This window comes from Haliaeetus albicilla, chromosome 9 (genome assembly GCF_947461875.1).
Source record: "Haliaeetus albicilla chromosome 9, bHalAlb1.1, whole genome shotgun sequence".
In the NCBI taxonomy this organism is placed as follows: domain Eukaryota; kingdom Metazoa; phylum Chordata; class Aves; order Accipitriformes; family Accipitridae; genus Haliaeetus; species Haliaeetus albicilla.
Genome location: NC_091491.1, coordinates 38,245,944 through 38,269,246, shown reverse-complemented (window position 1 = coordinate 38,269,246; position 23,303 = coordinate 38,245,944). Strand labels below are relative to the sequence as shown.

Here is a 23,303-nt window from a genome sequence, read left to right as displayed (position 1 = left end):
TCTTTCACATAAGGAAAAAGATGATCTGCCCGCTCGGTGTACTTTTATGTGTTGCCACGCACAAAAGCAAGGACAAACTCAAGGTTCAAGTTGAACCTTTCTTCATTTTGCTTTTGTCTTGTGATCTGTGCTTGTGAAAACCAACCCACTGATCGCCAGAGAGCCACTGTGAAAGCCTGGTCAAACATCTCCAGTCTTCTTGGGTTGGGCCTGCAGAACTCCAGGACCCATCTTGGCCAGGCCCAAAACCTCCAGCTGAGAAAGGAGCCAAGAACAGCAAGTTTGCCTGGTGTCCCACTGAAAATGCTGAAAAAAATTGCTCTTAAGGAATCGGTAGAGTTGGTGGAGCTTCATCTGGATCCTTCGGAGCTTCCCATCGCAATGAAAGCTTGGAAGATGGATATAGGTTTGAGCTGCCTGGGGAACACGTGTCCCAGCTCTGCTCATGGAGGGGTTGAAGCCAGAGTTTCATTACACTATGACTTCCCAGGCGATCCTTCTCTCCAAGCAGCCGGGATGCCGTCGCTGGCATGGGCAGAGCACAGCCCTGGACAGACCAGATGAGCCCGGGCAGATACCACCACGGTTCACCACCACAAAACGTGTCAACCTGAGACAGCTGCCAGGCACGCGAGGGGAAGGCAATGCCAAGAAACATCCCGGCTCGCACAAAGCGCATCTCAGGGCAGGGACGAAAATACAACTTCTATCCCAGCTCCATTTTTACCTTAAGGAGATGGGGAAATGTTCTGCTCAAAACCTGCTTTCATCAGCTCCCCTCTGCCTGGAGGCTGAGGAAGCCTTTGCTGAATAAACAGCACTTTTGTATGAAAAATAAACTCTGATAGTCTTACAATCCATTTTGTGCTGTAGCAGTGAGGATAATGAAGTAGAGGGCTGGTGATCTGGCAGAAAACAAGCGTATAAACTATTTTCTTAGCTGACTAATGGTATCCTCAAAAGGTTGGGCAAGGAGAGCAAGCATCTTTGACATTCTCTGCAGACCCAGCCGGGAAAGGTCACTCTCCTCCTGGTTTGGTACTGGAGCAGCTGATGATTGGGCTGACAAAATTAAGATGCCTCTGCTAAAGCCTGGGTGAGTTTTCAGAGGCTGGTCCTAAAACCCCAACACCATGCATCCGATGCGGAGGACTCCAAGCCCCTCTCGCTCCTCTCCCAGCAACAAAATACCTACCAATTGCTCTTCCTTTTTTGTGTGTGTCTTCAATAAGATAATAAGCGTAATTTCCAGGAATAAGGCAAAACTTCCCCCTGCGAGCTCAGCCTATCTGGGAGCAAGGGGCAGTGCTGCCTCTCTAACATCTGGCAGATCTTTCCTGAGCAAACTGCTACTGAACCTGGGGCAGGCAAACAGCACGAACCAAAGATGACTATTTTTAAGGACTCCAGCTCCATTGGTACAGAACATACAGTAACAAAACAACATCTGCTGGGCTTCAGGAATATTTTTCCTACGGGTTTTTATTGGCATGCCCTGCTTTTTTTTCAAAACAGTGATGTATTTTTTCCTGCAAAATTTTAAAATAAAGCCCAAACTAAGTACAAATCTCTGCATTCCTGGGCCTTCAAGATAAACTATCCTTTTTTTTGGCCTGGATACATGTTTCCACTTGAAAACGGAACCTGACTGGAAAGAAACGGGAGCCAAGCAAAGTGTCATCTGGCTTCAGGCTGCACAAACCGCCTTGGAAAAGCCAACTCTGCGCTGCGAAATGGCAGTGTTAGAGAGCGTTCCCCTTTCTGCCTACCTAGGAAGCCTTCCATCCCATGGTGAGCAACTCCTGCAGACCAAATTGGCTCTCCATAGGAGATCAAGACCCAAACCTGCACTCACTGGAGCGATGCTGGAGACCGTCACCAACCCCTGAAGCTATACAAACGTAAGCACCAAGTCCCCAGCGTGCCTGGGCTGCAGAAGCAAGTTGCTCCAGAAATGTTTTTACAGTCGTTGAAGATTAAGAAAGGGACTCACCACTTCTTTGATTTCAACCTCGGGGCCGGGTTGCGGGGGATGAGGAAGAGGGCTCTCATGGGATGCATGTCACAGAGAGCTGCAATTTGCAAGAAGAGGCATTAAACATGGCACGGCACGGCACTGCGCAGACCCCCCGGGTTTCCTAAAGAGAGGCTACACGCCCAACTGGGGAGACCCAAGTTTCCTCTGAAGCTACAAGACCTGCATGGCAGGGGGATTTGCAGCGACAATCCCCTACAGACAACCCCTGGCCCGGCAGCAGCCTGGAGCTCAGGGGAGAGCTGCTGTCTCCAGCCGAGCGGCGTCTGTGTCCCCAGCACGGCCGGGCTCCGCTTTATTGACTTGCATTTACCAGCACACAAGGACGGTCCCAGGATAACGCTGAAAAACCCACGGCAGTATGACCTGTGCAGATGCATCAGCTGAACCCAGCGTGCCACTACCTGTCTCACCGCCGAGGTGGGTGAAACACCAGCTCTGAGGAGCAGCGTTTTACCTGCTTCCAGTCCTCCACCCCTTCTACAGCTGTATTTTATTTCAGGTAACTGAGTCCCAGAGTGCTTAAGTGACATATCGGGATTCATACAGGGTCGTGTGCCTTTGCTCACTGCCCATCCCATCCCCTGGGCCATGCTTCCCTGGCAGCTTTGTCCCCGTGGATCCTGTGAGCTCCATCCCAGTAAGCCCAGGCTGCTTGGGAAAACCTCTGCACCGTGTTTCTTGCACAGAACTGAGCGCCGGGTGGTGCTCAGTAAACCCCAGCAGATTACAACACCGGGTTAATTAAAGCAGAGCAATGCAACTACTTACGGGGAGCGCCTTCTGCCATCTCGATGGCCGTTATCCCCAAAGACCACAAGTCGCTCTGTAAAAGAAAGCAGAGGGACGTACGTGATGCAGAGGAGCATCATCACAGTGGTGGGCATTGGGCGAGGGGGGAAGCGTGGCTCTCCCCAGCTCAGGGGGCTCAGCCCTGTGAGCCGCGTCTCTGTGTCCTCTGCAAACCCCCGGACCCATACCTTGGGAGCTTGTGTCATCGTCCTGCCATGTGTTGGAGCTTTAGAAGAGGCTCCCAACCCCGCTGTTTATCCCAAGATTTATTTCAAAACCTTCCGAGGCATTTTCAGTGTGGGACACGGCCACCTTGCTGGGGCAGCGCACCCAGTAGCTGTGGTGAGGGCACTGCCTGGGGAGATGCTGATGACCTGAAGGTCCCCTGCTGAGGGCACCTTAACGAGCCCTGTGCACTAACGAATGAAACCCCAGCTCCTGGATGGGCTGGTAACAAACTATTCCCTGGCTTTGGAGCTGGGGTAAGCAGCAAACCTGGCTGCTGACTCCCTGCTTAAAGCTGGGTGATACACATGCACGGATTTGATACAGCTCCAAAGAAAACAAGCTGGCTGGAATAGATTAAAAACGTGAAGTATCTTGAGATACCTCAGGAGGCTCTTGTATCATGGACTGCTCATTAAATGGAAGCCTGAAAAGCGGCGTTTCGCCAGTGGAAGGAGAAACGGACACTTTTATTTACCCTGTTCCCAAGCCCTGCTCAGCCCACATGGTTGGTTGAGTCTCCCGAATGATCAGAGCCCAGAGAACGCACCTATTTGGAAAACTCTTTGATTTCGTACTCGTATCACTCTTCCTTTCATTTTCCCTCTTGCAAACAGGGACATCCGTATCCCCAGCTCCCTGCCAGAGAGCAGCGGTGAGCTGCCCTCCAGTGCCTCCTCCCCACCCTGCCACCGCTAACGAGCTGCGGCTGCACCTCTAGATCTGGTAATGAGCCCCAAAGGATGGCTCGGCTCTTCTAGCAGCAGCGGAGGCAGAGACAGTACGTGCCTGGTGAGAGAAAACGAGCACCTTCCCTAACGGCGCTGCCGCAACTTGGTTTTTTGGCAGAAGGCGGCTAATTCATTATTCTGGACACTGTATAGGGCTGCTAACGATTCACAACCCAGCACCCGCTGCATTGGGAACAGGACCCAGACTAATTTTGATGCCTTCAACTCAAGCACAGCATCTCCTGCCTGAGATGGGAGGGCAGCAACGGCAAGGGCAGAAGCTGCAGGTGCACAGGGGACCAGGACAAGCCCAATGCTACGTTGCTCCAGCTGATGTTTGCTGGAGACCGGCTCAACTCCAGTTGGGTGGAAGGGATGGACTCTGCCTTCCACCCTTCCTCCTGCACCTCCAGCTCTCACGTCTTGCTCTCCCTTCGCCCTGCTCTCTGCCACGTCCCTGCAGTCCCACGTCAGTTTTCTCCTCTCCATTTCAAGAGCTGCCCTTTCCAAACTGCCTCAAGTCTCTAAACCTGCAATTTAGTGAGTAAATCCCAGAAAGGTTGTTTTTTCCAGCACAGAGCCCCAAAAGCTCAGCCAGAACGAGAGCGAGCCTCTAGGGACCACATACACCATCCAGGAAAGACAACTTGGATTTTCAATTTCAAGGCACTTCTCCTCATTTTTAACTCAAGTTCTCCCCTAACAAACGCTGCCTTTGCTACACATCTTTGTACCTGCTTAAAAATTCTCTCTCAAATCTTACTTCCAGCCCTTTCACAGGACAGTCTCATCCATTCTTTGTTTCTGGTCAGCTGGGATTTCTGCCGCATACTTAATTATCGCAGTCTTTCCACATGATTCAGCACACATGACCCGTTCCCCTTGGGTTGCCGCTGAACTCCTTCCAAATTCCTAGTGTGTCTTTCCATATCGAGGTGCCCAGTATTATACGCAAGATGCCAAGTGATCTTAAAGCTGGAGCAATATAGAAAGAGATTATCATCTCTCTAAGTCTCCCAGAGAAAGCAGAAAACTCAGCGGGAAGCACACATTTCATAATGAACTGGAATTCAGGGGTTTTTTTTTGTGTGGCGTTTTTATTTTTGAGTCTGAAAAGCTTTTCAGTCCACCCAGCAAAAAGATGCTGTGCTAATATATTCACATTGCCTTGACTTGGGAAGGGAAGCAAGCTTCCTTTTCCTGCCCCCCCTTTTGATTCTAAGCTTATTGACAAGATATCTCTAAAGAAAAAAGGAAAAACGTCTGGGGGAAAAACCAATAAATAACCTCAACAATGTGGGGTTTCTATTTGTTCTTTTTGAAAGTGGTTTATTTTTGTGAGGAGGTATTTACTGCCTCCTTCCATAGATTACACAGGCATCTCTTTCTGGCTAAGAAAACAGTGAGATCAGAGGCTTTTTGTCCAACAGATTAAGCCTGCAAGGATTCCTTTTTTCACCCTATAAATCTCATCTTTTGTATTCACTATTTTAAGCCAGTCAGCTAAACCTGAGAGCATCTGATTTGCATCCCTTTAAAAAAAAAAATCATTTACATTTCCCCCACACACACTTCAAAGCAAGAGCATCAGGTGCAGGGATGTGATCTGGGGTACGGACTAACGTCCAGTGGCTCCCACATCACCACGAGCTCCGAAAACACCCTGCAGTGAGTGTGTCGGCAGCAATCAGCCTTCTGTTTCATACCCCCAGCCAAGGGAAAACGGTCAATGCCAACTTCAGAGATGCGAGCGCCCGGCTCGCTACGAGCATTTGATCCTCGGGGACAATAGAGGGATTCTGGTCCCGGCGTTTGTGCATCAGTCAACGGCATATTAAGTGCCCTAGTTATTCTGGAAAGAGGAAAAACCTTAGGGATTTCTAAGGGTAGAAAGTAGCCTATGAAGATACCAGTCCGTTTTTAAAAAAAAAAATAAAAAAAAAATAAAAAGCTGTGATTAATTAGAGCGTTGCACCAGGCGGCTGTCACTGGAGAAGCGGCGAGAGCAGCTAGCACGGGCTGCAGCCCTGCTACAAAGCACTGCCATCAGCAGAGTTGAGGGAACGCCTGTTGTAATTGGTTAATCAAAGAGTATTAAGTAATTGCAGATTAAACTATTTCTACATGACCTTATCATTAACGATTTATGTAACCCCGAATCTGAACTCGGACTGGAGAGCTGCTCTCTGGAAAACCATCAGTTCAAAAGTTGACTGATGCACTTAAATAGCTGCAATACCAAAGCATCGCTTGGTTACTTTAAAATCCTCCATCTCAAAAATTTCTCTGAGTGATTGGTAATTGCACCCCAAATCGTACCACGATGGTGGGCTGTTGCACTACTACATTGTGGTGTCCTACTGTTAGAAAGCAGCTACCTAGCTCCACACCAGAGAGTCTCAAAGTCCTTTTTAAACATTACCTTGTAAAGTAACCTCTCAGCACGCGCACGAACGATTTAGAAATTCAAATTCTGCACGCTTCAAAAAATCAAGGGACAAAAAACCAAGGGACATTTCTACAGACGTGTGTCCAGAAACTTGCAGTAAGGCAGAAACAAGATAAAATATATTAAAGCTCTCCCTGCTTTAAACATCAGACCTCACTGTAGTTTGAATGGGCAGGTGGGACTCATAACCCTCCTGTGGACCTGCTGCGTGGCATGGGGCTCTGTGCCACGTTATAACTCAGCAGCAATGTTGTGCTGCCACCAATCCAAAAATAAACTTCAAACAGGCTAGAGAGACATGTGAAAAGTAGGTCAGCCCCCTAAACGTCTGATTGTGTGGCAGCCTTCAGATCTCCAAGCGAATACCAGCCTGCAGGCCAGAAGATGTGATTTTGCCCTTTCTAAACCTGACCTGACTTCTCTCCAGAGTAAATAGAGCAAATACAGCATGTTTGCCTGTAGTATTTAAACATGCAGCACTGAAAAGCAGGCTAGCAGGTAGGAAGCCTCAGTCTGACACCTTTCTCAGCATGGGGAAAGACTTCTTCACAGTAAATTTGGATACGTGAACAGCACAACAAAGATTCACATCGGACCTGAACTGGCATCTCAAAATCCAACAGCCAGAAAGCAGGAGGAGACTATGCTGCTTGTCAACATATTTTTCAAAGCTGCAAGAATATACTAAGTTCCTGAGCGCTCAAGTTCGTGGTACAGGAGCATAAAATCTGAGCTCATACCAAGCACCTGCTTCGAATGTTTATGATCACAACTCCCATTGCAAGCACCAATAAGCGCCACTTTAATTCCTTCCCTGCCTTACTAGTAAATGTGCTTGACTTTGCAAAGATTACAGAGTAGGAAGATGCTCGTTTAGGTACCTTGAAGTCATAAGTGGCATCGGGATTTTCATCGCAGGCAATGACCTCGGGGGCCATCCAGTAAGGCGTTCCAATGAAGGTGTTTCTCCTGCCCACCGTTCTGTCCAGCTGAGCACTGACACCAAAATCCACTGTGGATCAGAGAGACACCAGGGCATTGTAAGGTCGCAAACAAACCTGAGCAACACTCTTCTGTCAAATGTAAAACATTGAGTTCATTCAGACCAACTCCTGTGCACGGTCAGGAAAGAAAGACATGGCCAGAGACATTCCTGTTTGGTCTCTGCTGGGATCAACAGAGGTCAATCAAGGACAAACCTGATCATCTGATGTCCAGGTTTTGTACGAAACCCTGTGCCTTTTCCTCCTTGCCAGGAGGCAATGAAAAGAAATCACAGCTCCCCATACTAATGAGAAACACGGTTAGCAACATGAATAAGCAGCAGCCTTTGTTCTGTGCTTTCTCATTTGAATTAAAGCCTGCCAAATACTGGTAGAAGCCTCATTTTTCTACCTAAATTCTTGCTAGAAATGGCAGAAATGCAAAAGACTTAAGGAACTAAGGGCCAAGGACAAAGGCCCATAGGGAAATGTCAAGCAGAGAGCTGCAAAATGAAGCAAAACCTGATGAAATCAAATCAGTGAGAGAATACTCTATGGTCCACTAAGTTCACTTTGCACAACACAATGGCTGGAAATTTGCCCTGGAGAATTTCCCCTTGGAGGGGAATCTTCACCAGCATAAAGCTAAACGAGCTGGTGGTGCCATCTGTTAAGCTGGGGTTTTATTCTGCTGTAAAGAGAGAGGATAGACATGGGAAAATAAGGCTTGCACCTCACTTTACCAGTGTAAGGGATCTTTCATCACTAGCATAAATTAAAACGCGCCAAGACAGCCTTAATAACATAGGTGCTGGACAGCTGAGGATATCAGCACATCATCTGTGCTGATCTGCTGTCTTCTATATGATCCTCACTTGAATGCCTGGTCTTCTCCAGGGTGACTAACACCACATATGAAATTCAGAGTACTTCGTGCAAATTAAGCTCTCTCCAACAGGTTATCTTGGAAAACAAGTCTGGATTATGGATTAGATAATATTAGATTATCAGATTATTACTAAACTGAATGGATTATGATCCTGTAGGACACTACTATCAAGCTGTGGGGGAACAGCCTTCGATAATGTCTGGCGATGTACACAGGGCAATTTTCAACCTGGGGTATGAAAAAATGCTCTTGATTGCTTAACCTGTATCTGATGGCAGAGCTGCCCAAACTACCTGTCTGAACAGAAACACCACTGCAAGTACATCTTTGCATGCAGAATTTGACCATCAACCATGGGCAGTTTATTGCACGGCGCTTGGTCAACAACACCCAAGGTCACGTTATTGAGGCTGGCACGAGAGAAAACACAGAGTAGCTTCTAGTATCCATCCCCTTTCACCAAGTCACGTACAAGTCAGTTTTGCTGCTGCTCTCCAGCCAGCCCACTTGCAGTTTCCAAGAGCTCTAACCCACTCTTACCTAGTTTAACTTCTGCATTTTCCGTCAGCAATACATTCTGTCCCTTGATGTCTCGATGAATTACTTTGTGCTGGTGTAGATGACTCAAGCCCTAGAGAATTCAGAGAAAGGTTAGAGGAATCCAAGTTCAAAGCATGTTATTTTCTGACATTCTTCCTCAACCAATTACGCTCCAGAAATGAAAGATTCACAGTTGGAGTTAAGCACTTGAGAATGCTTTTGTTTATCGTGTGTTCAAAATACTGTCCTATGTCACACGCTGGGAGGACATGCCCGGCAAGCGAGACGCCCACCGATGGGCTGTATGTGTCACAGTGGGTGCTCTCCATTGCAGGAGAACCGTCAATTCTATAGGGATTAAAACCAACCTTTCAGTTTCTGCAGGAACCCATATTAACCAAATTCCTCCATAGCTCTAGACATATTTTCCCCCATGTGCTCCCTTGCCTTAGGGAGCCATTTTTGTGGCAGAAATAATAGAATGGTTTTGTCTCCTTTCTGTATTTCCACTATCCAGAAACTGAAGAAAACAATTCTCTTGTTATATCGGTCCAATAAACTGGACTTCAATAGACTGAAAAGCTTGTATTAAAAAAGCTACCATGCAAATACAAATGTTATAACTTGCACATACCCCTAATAGAGACATAGCTCAAATTAAAAGCCTGTCTCAAAGGCTAAAGGTAAACTAGCTTTTCTGTTGTGCTTTTTTATTAGCTCATTAATTTCTTTTTGCAACCTACATTTTTATTTCATTCATTTATTATTTCAGCTTCAAAGTAACATCCACCTATATCGCCAGCTTAAAAAATATGGACTACTTCAAAAACTAATTTTGTATTAGGTTTACATTTCACATTAAACATTCATATTTGAGGAAGAAAATAATTTCTGCTATCACTGCTGGTAGTTATTAGTCATTTTACGCTCGTTACCTTTGGACACCACCATGGAATAGGTTCTATCTGTACGGCAGCCCTTTTTTAGCCGTGTTATACCTGGTTAGAGGCACCTTTGTGCACCGGAGGCAAAGCAAAAATTTCACTGAATTTCAATAAACCCTTTAACGATGTGCCTCCTGTTAGAATTACAACTGGCTATCAACTTCTGAACCAAGACTAAGCCACCTTCTGCAGCACAAAGGTGGGAGCCTTTCACCACCTGAAACCCCACGGAGGTCACCAACCAACCGCCTCAACGCGCGGCCAAAATGCAAGCGATGACACGCGACGGTGGCCCTGGGACATGAGTCAGTGACTGGGTTCTGACTCACTGCCAGGGACTATTTTAAGAAGTAGGCTCACAGAGCTCATACATTTAAAATAAGCCCATGTAACTGTGGTTTCCTGGCACTGAAAGCAGTGTCCGTACAACAACGGATTAGCTAGAGCACCAGTATCTTCTGCACATCGTGTTGGTGCGGACCGTGGCGTGCGGGGTCAACAGAGAAGTGCTGTGTCACCTCTGGACACCAGCGGCAGCCTCAGCAGCAGTGTCAGACACCTTTTCAGAGTAGTCATTTTGCCTCATTTTCTTTCACAGAATCATAGAATCATTTAGGTTGGAAAAGTCCTTTAAGATCGAGTCCGACTGTTAACCTAGCACTGCCAAGTCCACCACTAAACCATGTCCCTAAGCACCACATCTCCATGTCTTTTAAACACCTGCAGGGATGGTGACTCAACCACTTCCCTGCGCAGCCTGTTCCAATGCTTGATAACCCTTTTGGTGAAGAAATTTTTCCTAATATCCAATCTAAACCTTCCCTGGTGCAACTTGAGGCCATTTCCTCTTGTCCTGTCACTTGAATGGCTCTTCTACAGGTTTCCTTCCCATGCCCAGTATTTCTGTTTTCTCCTGAACAAAACCTTGGTTCAAGGAGTGATAAGATTTTAATGTCGGGCAACCATGACAATCACATCATCTGACCTCAGCTGTGCAAAATGTAAGCAAGCCTTTGCTGAAGCTGGCATCTCCCAGTACGTGAAACTCTGGCATGGCCCAATTTAAGACGTTCCAGTCAAACATTTGTCTTGTGGGTATAAAAGCTGCAGCATCCTCATTAAAGCCAGAGACGTGTGGATTTATAAAACGCCGGGTGCTTTTTAATCACAAAGATTCTTTCCACAGACTTTATTAGTCCTCACCTTTCTGTTAATTGAAAATGTAATTCTAATGTAAATAAATCTTTGCCCTATTAATACTGAAGGAAATTATATTTTTGTTGAAGGAAAAAGAGCATTAAAAGTCAGGGAACTAACAGAGCTAAAGGGCATTAAACAGGGCTTATTTATTATGCATCATACAAGCACATGAATCATTCATGCCTAACGGCACCAAAGAGGCTCCAGCCCATGGCAGCACGGCAGCCACGAAGCCTGCAGAGCCAAAGCCTTTCCGTGTCCCCTGAGCACCCAGTGTGACACTCCAACAACCCCCGACATTTAGGTCCCTCTGGACACGTACCCGTAAAATCTCTCTGCAGATGTAGGCGATCCACTCCTCCTTCAAAGTGTTCCCCTTCGTGTTCTTGATGAGGTCGGTGACGGAGCCCGCGCCGCAGAACTCCATCACCAGCTGCCAAATGGAACAAAAATGCAATTACTGCAGCAACACCGACAGCATCCTCTGGGCTGCCCGATCCCAGGGCAGGACCCCAATTTTGGCAACGCAGCGCTACACAGAGCCACCGGGACATAATCTCGAACCTATCAGCTTGTAATCCATACGGTTTTTATTATAAAAATGAAATGGTAAAAGGCTGGAAGGCTTGAGAGGCTTGGTGCTCTCCAGAGGGTTGGGAACAAGAAACAGGAATCAGTCTGGCGCTGAAAATCAGCAGAGGAATTGGAAACCTTGAAATCTCAGACATCACCACTACATAACCTACTTTATACTTATGATCAATGTTTAGTATCAACAGCAATACAAACAAAACTCTACTTCTTGCATATAAGTTCTTCAACTCTGAAAATGTGAAGGCAACAAGACAGATGTTTGAAGGCTTCCTACAACCTTAGAAACCAGGTATGCTTTCCAACCTTTTTTTTTTTTTTTTACCAGAAGGTCTTTGTTTTTGATCACTTTTGAGCAGAAAACCTTCCTTGAGGGGAAGCTTGCCATGCAGCTTCAGGCTCTCCGGGAAAGAGCCAGTGTCCTGGTGCTCAGGTTGGTTCAAATGAGACGGCACCACTGCTTGTACCACTTCCAGAGTTTCATAATATCAAATATAGAAGTACAATGATCTAACCCAGGCCCAAACTTGAACTTGTCATTGAGCAACTGTGAAATAAACCTTATAAAAATAGCACGGGACGTACATCTGCCTCCCAGGGACATCATGGATCCCCAGGGCGTGGAGAAGCCGTTGGTGTGCTCCAGAAAGCGAGCACAGCCCGCATACGCAACAAGCCTCCTCCGAGACCTCTGCAAGTGTTTCTCTCAGATGTGAAACCATGTCTTCCAGTTAGATCAGCTTGCTATTAAAAGAAATTCCCTTACAAGTCATGCCTTGCCAGATTCTTCAATGCGCACGTTTAAAGTTTCTTATCACATGAAGCTTACATTGCATTTAAGGTTCTCCAAGCAAGTGACATCACTTTGTTAAAAGCATAGGCCAAGAGAAGAAGAGAAACTGCAAAAGGGTTACTCCTAATGAAATTGCTCAAATGCAGTGATTTAAGAGACTATAATAAATAAAGGATCATAAAGTCCAGACACAGTACTGCTATAAACCTTCAGGTTAAATAAAATACTTGAGCAGACTGTACCTTAGTTGGCTTTGACCATGCTCCTATCTTTAGTTTTGATATTAAGTTTCTCTTCTCCTCAACTGACAGCTGAAAAATTCTTTGTATATGCCTCTTAGGTCAGGAAACTGGCTTCAAGAAATAGACGCGTGACCAGCCAAAGTCTGCCCTGTGCAAAGGCAAGGAACGCTGCTGCGGCGCTTACAGCTCTTCCACCCCAGCAGGAGACCAGCAATCCAGCTGGGTCACTGGGACACGGCCTCAGTCATGGGTTACTCATTGCTCACTGAATGGGGAATAACGGAACAACTGGTTTCAAAGTCGCTTTTGCTCTCTTTCTTCCCTTTGAACGATTGACACGTGGGGAATATCTGTGTCTGCACATGTTTCTGATTAAATGAACGTTTGGGATACCAGGCCAGCAAGCTCAGAAAGGAAAACCCTGGATAGCTGAGCCAGCCACAAACACTTTCCAACCCCAAAGGCTGCCCTCTCCGGTCCCCTTCCATGGATATTCATCCACAGGCTCTCACCAGGGTTTGGAGCAGGAGGAAGAGGAAGGGCATGCTATACTATGTACAGCAATCACAACGCTTAAAGGAAGACAGAAAAAATCCCATTAAAAGTACACAGTGCATCCATTAATTTGCCAGATTATCTTTATGGAGCTGGCAGTTCACTCAGTCCTCTACCCTGTCCTTGATTTCCACAGAGCAAAGATTAATTTTGCACCAGGAGGTGAATAATACGGCCACCTGCTGATGTATCCCTAGTCTGCAATTGTGAAATCTCCTGGAGATTAAAGAAAAAAAATAAAAACAGAGAAAGGGAAAGAGAAACTCCCAGTGGGACTGTTTCCAACTCGGCTTTTTAAGAGCTGCACACTCCCGTAACATCCATAGGAAAATATCCAGCACCGGCCGATCTCTGGCAGTACCAGCAGGCTCCAGGTCCAGTTGGGCAGGGGCCAAGGGGGCTCAGCAGTGTGCACGTGTCGCTAACAGCAAGGCACTTCCCGAAAGCCCTGCCACAAGTTCTCCAAGAAAACAGACAGCGGAAAGATGACGAGGCTGCCCGAGTATCCCCACCTGCTGATGGGACACCCTACGTGAAAAAACACCGTTTCCAGAAGGTTTGGATGGAACGGGAGGAAAGCTGGCTGCCGCGGCGCTTAGCGGCACCGTGATCCCCTCATGCTTTTATAGTTTCCTTTGCTCCTCAGATGGAAGGATGCTACAGAAGTCCCAACTACAACTCACAGACTTCCAAAGAGAGGAAACACAGATGATGGCTAAGGAGTCACACCAACAGGCCAAGTGAGACTTCACCCACCACACTGTGTGTCCTGCTGGGCGATGGAGCCCAAGAATGATAAATGCACACTGGAGCAGGTCCAGGAAGATGATCGGGTCTTCTCAGAGCACCTGAGGACTTGTTCGGGCAGCCAGGGGATGGATGGCTATGGGATATGAGTGTATACTGTCAACAGTAGGGACAGGGAAGCACCAGACAAGGAGAAGAACAAGGTAGATACTGGCATAATATCAATATGTCAACAACCTATGGGTATATTTAGGTTGGAAACCAACAAACAGCCTTCCAGGAGAGAAGAAAAGGCATCAAAAGTTCCAGCTGATTTTAGGGCAGAGCTTAGTATAGTCAGGGAAGGCTTCAAATGGCACTTACACTTTCTTACCAGTCCCACATCTCTAGGTGAGTGCTTTGCCCTGCACACACTTGCATCATTACCAATCTTGTTAAAGGATGAAGTCATGATGGGGGAAGACAATAAACTTGAAATGCAGATTGAATTTTTATTAACCATAATTAAAATTATCATCAAGATGGGCTAAAGGTAAGATCATCTTCTGAAATTTAATTTGCAAGGCCACTTACTGAGGAAGTATTTTTAAATACAGTTCATTTAGCATTTACTTAGCTCTTCATATCAGAGTGACAGCAAACTTCATAAGCAAGGCAAATTCAGAAGCAGCAGCTGTAAATCTCTGTCCTGCTGTCTCACAAATTTTTTGTTTTAAGAGCCCTCGCAGCTTTCAAATCAACTACCACCTTCCCCAGTTTGGCAATGGCCAGTAAGACCTCTGTTCCCATTGCCGCTGTACATTACCTGGAAGGGCTCAAACCTGAGCATCCCCAGTACAGAAACCCCAATCCAGCTGACGGTGAATCGCTCCAACTTGTCCAGAGCAACCCTGCCAAACCATCCAACTCCTTTATTCTGCAAGCCAAACCCTTCTGTGTTCCTATTCGTCACCTCACAAACAATTTGACTTCTCTTTTACAGAAAGCAAGCACACAACACCCCCAGGCTAAAGTCTCCTGGAAATCCTTCCTCCTGCTGTGTGTGTAAACAGAACCCAGGTGCGATGCAGTCCCCTGCGCCCAGGCCACGCAAACCTCCCATCCCACCCCACCGCCTGGCTCCCTCACAAAAGGGTCCCTCAACACACACATCACGGCACCTGGAGCCAGCGACGGAGCATTAAAAAATGCAGGGACCGTCACTTGGTGGATCAGCAGAAAAGCCGATGCCCATTTCAGAAACAGAAATAGCCATCGAACTGGTACTAAGCAGCAACTAAAATATTCCGTAGGAAGATAAGCACAGGTTTTGATTGCCTGTGTCGGTGCTACAGCGGGAGCAGGCTGCGATGCTGCAGCGGGATGCCTGGGTGGGAGCAGCGGGGCCAGCGCTGCGCTGCTCTCCCCTCTTCGACGGCAGCACCAAACCGCTCTTGCACACCTTCATAAATAAATGACTTGCCTGGCTGCGCCCTGCCTGCACCTCCCTGCGCTTGGAGGCCGGTCAAGCAATTTGTGCCCCTCAGGGAGCTGGCGGGCAGCTGCTGCCACGGGTCCTGAGCAGGCTGAAAGCTTTGGGCTTAGGGATGGCAGCGAAAGGAGCTGGGCTCACAGTCCTGTGGTGTTTACGGCACTGACATCGCTTTGAAGAGGAGTGAAACAACATTGGCTTACTCAGCCAGACAGCAGCAGAAAGCCTCTCTGCTAACCCCAGGGTCTTGGTCGGGGACCGGAGGAGCAGCCTTGTTCCCCCCACACCTCCCCGGGACTGTAGGGCTTGGAGGGACTGGAGAGAATTACAGCTCAACTGAAAACTGTCCCCTCTCAAACGTTTAATGATTTAATTCCTGGGATGCAAGGTATCAGCAACTGCCCAAAAATATTCTTCAGTGCCTATAAGCAGATTAAGAGCGATCCTGCTCCGAGCTGCAGAGGTGCAACCCAGTGCTTTGATGGCTTCTGCTCCATTTTCAATGGAGCCTCACTGCCCCCATTTTTGCTCTCCAGAGTCCCGGTGTGACTCTGTCCGTACCACCCTGCAGCGATTCAATGGGCCCCTACAGCTCGACACGGTGAAAAAGCGCATTGCAACTACGCGGTGACAGCCCTGAGCATTGCACGGCTGCAGCGGTGCCATCCTGACTTAAGCCTCTGGCTCTAAATCACCCTAAATCCTTCTTCCCCCAAAAAACTGCCCCGGATTACCCGCTGCAGAGGACGCACCGGAGGCCGCCCGGCCATGCTCGCCGTGAGCAGGTATTTGACAACCTGCCCGTTAGCAATTTTTCCCCTTCTCCGTGACAGATGCAGCTCCGGGTGCAGGCAGGGTTGCCATGGCAGCCATCCATCGGCAGCCAGCGCTGGTCCCCAGGGACCGTGCCGGGTGGGATCCGTCCTGGGTGGGCTCTGTCCTGGGTTGCTGCCAGCCACCGCTCAGCCCCCTCCGCAACCCCCCCCTCTCGTCCGCCCGTGCGTGGCAGTGCTTCTCCGTTCGTGGTTTCAGCGCACCGTGGATGGCCAGGGTAGATGACAAAACATCAGCGGAGTGGCACTCCTATTGCCCCACGGATCTATATAGTGTGTTAGCGTTTTGGAAAGCAGCAGAGAGCCTGCAGCTTCCAGCAGCCGTCGGGGTGGGCAATGTGCTGGGGAGGGGGGGGCTTTCAGGATGGGGTCACCTCCCCCATCAAATTCATACTTCCTAATGAATGCCCCATCTCCCATCACCAAAAAAACTCCCCCAAAATATCTCAAAACAATCCCTCTGGGTTATTATGTGCAGTCTGGTAAGGCATACCGTAGAGCTGAGATGAGCAAGGGGAATTTAACGAGTTTAACTCTGAGAAGCAGCAGTTAACTGATTAACTGGGTCCTCACCGTCCACTGGGTCATTTCCCCAGTTTCTGCAGCTCACCGTCTCTTTACCCCCTTGCATCACAGCCAGGACCCCCTTGTGTCAGTTAGAGACAGGCACAATCCCTCCCGAAGGTCCAGAGCACCCCCAGAAAGCAACACTTTATCCAACATAGGAATAAACCTACCTCCTATGTTTTGAATTTTTTTAAAATGTTCCATAAAGATTGGCCCTATGCCTTTTACTTCCTTTTTTTCCTAATGTATCAGATTTGTGATGCACATCTCCATTGCCATCTGCTAAAATATCCTCTATGCAGCTCTTTAATTTCAGGAAAACTTGGTTGTTTAGTAAGCTCGTCTTTCAGGGCGAGTGGCTGCTATCGAATGGAGCAGCAGCACCGAAAAACCTGCTCATCACCACGGCAGAAGCGATGACAATACTTCATGTCAGAAGCCTGCCGCGCTTCCGAGAGATCTTAATCTCCACTGAAAGAGCTCCCTGTTTTTTATTTCCGTATCAGCCTCCTGAACGTCGATAAAAAAGAATTACTTGGGCATTATCAGAAACCGTTTTATTTCAACAAAGGGCCAATGAAAAATAAACAAGCCTTTATCTGTGCGGCAAGACTGATAGAGTTCACGCAAGTCCTAATTCAATCAGATCCTGAAACAACAGCTATTTAACACAGCGACACCAGTACACCTCTCCTCCATGGCCGGGGAACTTTCCCATGAATACCTCCACCAGCCTCAGCACTAGGATTAGACTTAAAAAAACCTCACACCCCAGCACTCTTCAGTGCAAGAAAAGCAGCTTTTGCAAAAATTTTTTTCACTAGCCCATGAGAAAGGCCGCAAAATTGAGAGGAGAGATAGCGGTCTGGAGGGGAATTTAGATTATCTAGTCTACCTTTCCCAGCGGGCAAGAGACAAGCAGCACAACTGGGTGATGAACACCTTCTCCCTTTCCACGGCTGGGTGACCCGCTGGGGAAAACCCAGGTTCCCCTCCTGACTTTGGGCATCTGAAGGTGATGCAGCACGTACAGCATCCTCTGCCATTTCATGATGATGGGGACTGATGAAAGAGCCTCTCTTAATCCACGAGTTTTCCAATGAGGGGTTTGTTTGGTTTTTTTTGGAAGTTTGGGCTGCTCTGGATGGGCAAATCATTTAAAACCCATTATTTTATTAACGCTTGTATATGCCAAGAGCTCTTTGCAGTGGAGCTGGAGGAAAGAAGAAAAACAAACCCTCTCCCCTGGTCAGCCCGTGCTAACCCCAGACCCAAGCAGCATAAAGGCACTGAGCAGAGCCCAGCTCCAGGGAAGGCTTCTCTCACTATTGAGGGCTTTGTCACAGAGTTGGTGGGGTGTTTTTCTCCCCAGGTACTCCAGCAGCACAAGGGGAAATGTTGTGGGTTGGTTTTCTATTTTACTTTTTTTTTTTAAACAGATTATAAACCAGCTAAATCCGAACGGAATTTCATGGGACGTCAAGGCATTTCTCAGCTTGACAGCTTTCTCCTCGCTGAATCCCAGGCCAGCTGCTAAGAACATGTTTTTTAAGAGTTCCCATCAAAAATAACCCCAACACCCAAGTAAGAAAAGCCCCTGGAGTCCAAGCCCCCAAGTCTTCCCAATAATTCAGTGTATCGGAGAGTCTCGGGTAACAAAGCAGTGCAGAAGCCCATCAGCTCCATTTCTGTCCCAGGTGACAAGGAGGAATGTCCTCCAAACCCCCCCTGGTTCCCACAGCCATGCTCTGGCATGCAGGCGCAGGGGCAAGCAGCTGAAGCCACTGAACCTTTTGCGAAAACAAAGCCTAGATTATACAGAACCTAAAGGAAAGAGCACTCTGCTGCTCTCCAGTATCTCCATGGTCTCCCAGATGAACCACGGATATTTGTTACCCCTGAAAAACAAGGCTTTAGCAATCTTGTTCAGGCACAGAAAAACTTTGGAAACTACCCATGGATAACCCAGAACTGACTGGATTTACAAGACTGTAGGGAAAAAAAATGCTATTTAGACTACAGAACAACATCCAGGTCGTTATATTTAAGGTAACTCAAAAGTAGCCTTCCCTTCAATGCTGCCCTAACGAAAGCAAGGTGTCAAACTGCTGGTCAGACGCCCACGGGTGCTGCAGGCTGTTGCTCCACAGCACAGCCAAGCTCAGAATACAGCACAGTAACTCTAATTAATTTTTCATCCCCCTTAGGGCAGCGCCCGGAGCCCCGACCTTCGGTGCCTGCTGCCCTGCCTGGCCCCCGCGAGCACCGGCCGCCAGTGAGGAGGTGGTCTCCGATGCTCCGGCTGTCTCCAGAGATAGACGGTGGATTTAAATTGTATTCTCCGCCATCCGGGAATGCCGAATTAATAACCGAGAAGCCACTGACAAAAGAAGCAGCGGGAGGAGGCAGGCAAGGATTTATGGAGAGGCAAAGCAGCTTGCAGCCCTTCAGCAACATGAGGCATCTTCACCGAAATGGCTGATCAGCCACAGACCTTCCTGCCCTCCCTTCGCCGTCCCCCTCCTCTTCATTCGCCTGCACTGGCTCCGTGAAACATTAAGCACGAGAAGCAGTGCCGAGAGCTGGCAGGAATCACGTGCGCCCAGCATCCCCCCTCCAGCCTCCATCTTCCCAGCAACGCTCCGGGCTCCCTCCAACTGTTTTTTTGGATGCATTTATTTTCATAGGACAGAATCATTTTCAATTGAATATTGTAACAAAGATGTTGTTAGTGACAATTCAGAATAAAAATGTTTTTATCACCAGCCTGCAAAGATTTTATGGCAGAATGGAGAAGCATTTTGCAGTGCAGGAAGAGCCTTTTCAAAGCCATGACTTTGAAAAAGACGGATGCAAAATAAGGCTTTTTGTGCAGTACAGGTCATGGTAAAAGGACAACACGGAGTAAATAATTTGTGTTAAAACCCAGTTATTTTAAAGAAAAGAAAACAACTTACCCAGAGCTGATCATCCATTCCTGGTGGGTTCTTTTTAATAAAAGCACCATAATAAGTAGCGATATTTCGGTGGTGAGAATACTTCTTCAGCATGTTAATTTCTTGTTTGATCTCTTCCTCTTCATCCTGGGATGAGGCAAAAAGAAAAGAAAAACAAAACCAGAGGCACTAAGAGACTGCACTTCACAGGCTCGCAGTTCTCTTTATATGTGGGTGAACTTCTAAGCACCCCATTTCTGACTGACCTCTCCCAAGTTTCCTTGCACCCTTTTTTACAGCCACTTTTTGCAGCAGAGCCCTGGGAGCCTGACGTCTGGACTGGACACTAATGGGTTGCTCCTTGAACAAAAAGCTAAGGAGAAAACACATGCTTTGCCACATTCCCTGTTGCATTTCTGAACCCTGAACCGGACAGATCTTCAGGCAGTGTGGAAATCTGGCCATTCCCAAACAGTTCAGATCATGGCATCTCCTCCAGAACAGGATCCCAAAGGTGCTGGCAGAGTTTAAGGCATGCAGCAGTCCTCTCGCGTGGGTTAATGACCCACCATCCCCGTGTGCCACTTCAAACCCTGCAGCTCAGGTGGGAGCAGAGAGCTCCGGGAAGCTCCCGAGCATCTGAATATCTGCAGGCGTAAGTACCCGTTGGCCAAGCAAAGGAACTGCTGGCCAGGAATTGGGCACCCGCAGGGGGGCTTGTTCTCCACCCAGAGGTGCACCAGTGCCAGACTTTGGCATCACAGACAAATGACATGTTTTCAGCAGTTTAGACATTCCTCCATCTTTTTAAACTCATTCCTTTATAATTCGTATCATAATTTATATCAGCATCGCGTTGCTCTGAAGCTCAACTACGCTTGCGTTACCCCAGGAAGGCATCAGCACACCCTCCTACACCCATCAAAGGTCCAAGACAATGGTTTTCTAGAAATCATTGCACGGCAGAAGCGCTCCTGCGCTGTGCATCCCAGCCATCCGACACACTGCTCCTGCCCACCCTGGAAGCAGCACAAGACCTTACGGGACACCAGTTGGGACTGGTGGTGCGGTGGCACCACGCTGGGAGCAGGCAGACGCTGTCTGTCCACAAACTCTCTGCCGGACTAACTTGGTCCTGGTGACAAGCACCATTCCCGTGGGCTGTCGCGGCCCCTCTCTGTCCTGTCTGCAAAGCAGCAATAGCTGAAGCGGCCGAGGCAAGGGAACTGCACCGATGCCTGTTTTCATGTCCTACCTCTTTGCTTTCATGACCATCAAACATGCCCTGGTTTTATTTTAAGCTGACCGAATTCCAGCCTGCTGTAATTCCACAGGCTGTGGAGCAGCAGTTAGTGACCTGATGTCGATGAGCTTTATTATAAAAGGACCAGAAGGGCAGTTAGTTCTTTATTCTTCTTTATTACCCTCGTGTCCCTCACCTGCTTCACCCTGACTTCAGTTTTGCAAATGGGCAAAGGACAAGACACCCCGGTGAACAGCAAAGCTGCAGGGGCAGCTCTTCTTGAAGAGTGATGCTCCCTGACCAGGTGTCACACAACGCGGACAGAAACGTGGCTTTCTTCCCAAACTGCCACAGAAAGTGATTTAATGACTACAGTCTTCCAGAGAGAATTCAGGGAAGAACAGTGAAGATGAGGACAGCAGGAACAAATAAAAGAAGTAGCTAGGTGGAGCTTGTATAAACAACCTCCAGTTTTATCTTTGGTAAGAACACGGAGAGTATAAGCACCAAAGAGGAGGAGGAATGGGCCCAAACATTACAAGGAAAACCTGGGGACTATTCTGGAAGACTTTTATCACCTCTTTCCTTCAAGCAGTCAACACAACTTCGCTTGTTTTCATTTGCCTAGGAAACCAGGGACATTTAATTTATCAGGCCCCAGAGATTTTTTTTTTTTTTTATTGAGGCCCTTTGCAACAGAAAAAGCAGCTGGATGCTCAACGGTGCTGGGAGCAAGGAGGAGCGGTCAGTGCAAAACCCCACCAGCTCCCTGAGTACCACTAGCCAGCTCTTCAGTCGTCCTCCACCTCACGCCTGGCTTTCTAGGAAAAATGGAGATAGGCCACAGGGACACTTGGCCTAAGGTTTTATCTTGAGTCCCTCTTTAGGTTGAAGTATTCAAAACCAGGGGAAAAAAAACCCCAAAGCATCAGAGGTGTGGATGGCACCCGAGGACATGTCTGCACAGCCAGGCTCAGGAGTCCCCAGCCCAACCTCCTGCTCCAAGCAGGACTACTGCCAGCTATCACCACCAGCAAATCCAGCGAGGGAGGGAAGAAAAAGGAATTATCATAGCGAGCTGCTGTAACTAGTCCAACCCCAAACCCGACAAAACCCACAGACCGGGTTTTGCTGCCACGCTTTGCCCCCATCAATCAATTCTGTTACATCAATTGCTGGAAGTAGGTCATGCAGCATACAGCAGGACCAGCCCCGGGAAAAAGAATCCAAATTCTTAATTCAGAGACAGCGGCTGCCCAAACTGATCAAGTGCTGTAATTTGAGGGCCTCTATGCTGCAATCTTCCCTAACAGATAATTAGCAAGAGCGTAGATGAGTTAGACGAAGCATTGTCGTGAGGAGCCTTTGGGGGTTTAGTGCAAGGCACATGGTCGGGATGAGGCACTGTCTGAGAGCTGACTTAAAACATGTGGGCTTTACACTCCGAAAGCTTCATGAAATTGCAGATGGCTACAGTTGGGATGATCACACTAGTTCCGTTCTCTGCAGGCTTCTGAAAGACACGTTGTCATCAGGGACTTGGTGACTACGGGCTGGTGGCATCCCTTCAGAGGACACAGAGGTCTCTCACCTCTGCGCCTCTGCTGATCCCGCTACCGCTGCCAGAGAGCTACTTCTCCACTCATGCAATATTGGGGTCACCCAAGGCTGGGAAGCCACCACACAGGGTATCCAGTGCGGTAGAAGAAGTAGAAGAGAGCAGAAGTTCAGCTAGGGCGTTTTTTAAGAGGACCGACTTTAATAGTTTGCGCATTATGTATTAAAAGAGAAATAGCTGACATGTTTTAATATGGCTAAAAGCAGCTTAAGGGGAAAATAATTAAACACCCAAACAACACACCCCATGCCAAATATCTCATTTACTACCTTGGACGTTCAGAGACGTGAGACTCTGCTTTGGAAGGTAATGGTTTAGATCGGGGACATCTACTTAAAGACACGACTGAAAATATCAGTTATTGGGTAGGATAAGATTTGGGCTACTTTGCTCCAACATCTTTGCTTGGAAGTAATGGTATTTTAAAACCACCAAACTAAGTGTGGTCTCAAATTTAAGCCCCTGTTTGGCCTCAAAGTAATATTCTGATTTCTCAGCTTAAATTTGTTGTAACTTCAGACTTCATCCCACGGGAATTTCATTGCTATTTATGTCATGGGGTTATATTTGGTGGGTCTGCCCATTCCCTTAGAGCCTGCTTCCCACAAGAACTAGATAAATGGCACTTGCAGATATTGCAAGTAAACAGAAGCAAATCTCATTCACATTTACGGACTTATTTCCACGCATCATTTCACCTGATAGCAGAAAAAAGAACCTGGATGAAGGTCCTGTAGATATTAATACCACACCACAACATCTAAGGTATTTCAAAACATAATCCTGAGGCCAGCTGACTGCTTTCACAGTGAGTCAATTCTGTATGTGCTGAACTCCTGAAAGCTAATTAAAAACATTAATTCAAAAAATAAGGTGGGTAGATTGGGATCGAGTCCTAAATTTTGAAATGTGCTATTCC

At 47.6% G+C, this 23,303-nt stretch overlaps 1 protein-coding gene across 7 annotated transcripts in view; it reads right to left on the bottom strand.

The window, feature by feature from the left end:
* The window catches only part of TNIK (TRAF2 and NCK interacting kinase), a 167,672-nt gene that overhangs the window by 53,667 nt on the left and 90,702 nt on the right, over positions 1–23,303 (bottom strand). For all 7 annotated transcript variants that reach the window (XM_069792725.1, XM_069792724.1, XM_069792729.1 and 4 more), the window contains exons 4-9: positions 19,545–19,670; positions 11,111–11,221; positions 8,645–8,735; positions 7,114–7,244; positions 2,807–2,861; positions 1,994–2,072 (exon numbers count right to left, since the gene is read on the bottom strand). In XM_069792725.1, the coding sequence (XP_069648826.1) occupies positions 1,994–2,072; positions 2,807–2,861; positions 7,114–7,244; positions 8,645–8,735; positions 11,111–11,221; positions 19,545–19,670 (593 nt within the window). The remainder of the gene's footprint in view (positions 1–1,993; positions 2,073–2,806; positions 2,862–7,113; positions 7,245–8,644; positions 8,736–11,110; positions 11,222–19,544; positions 19,671–23,303) is intronic.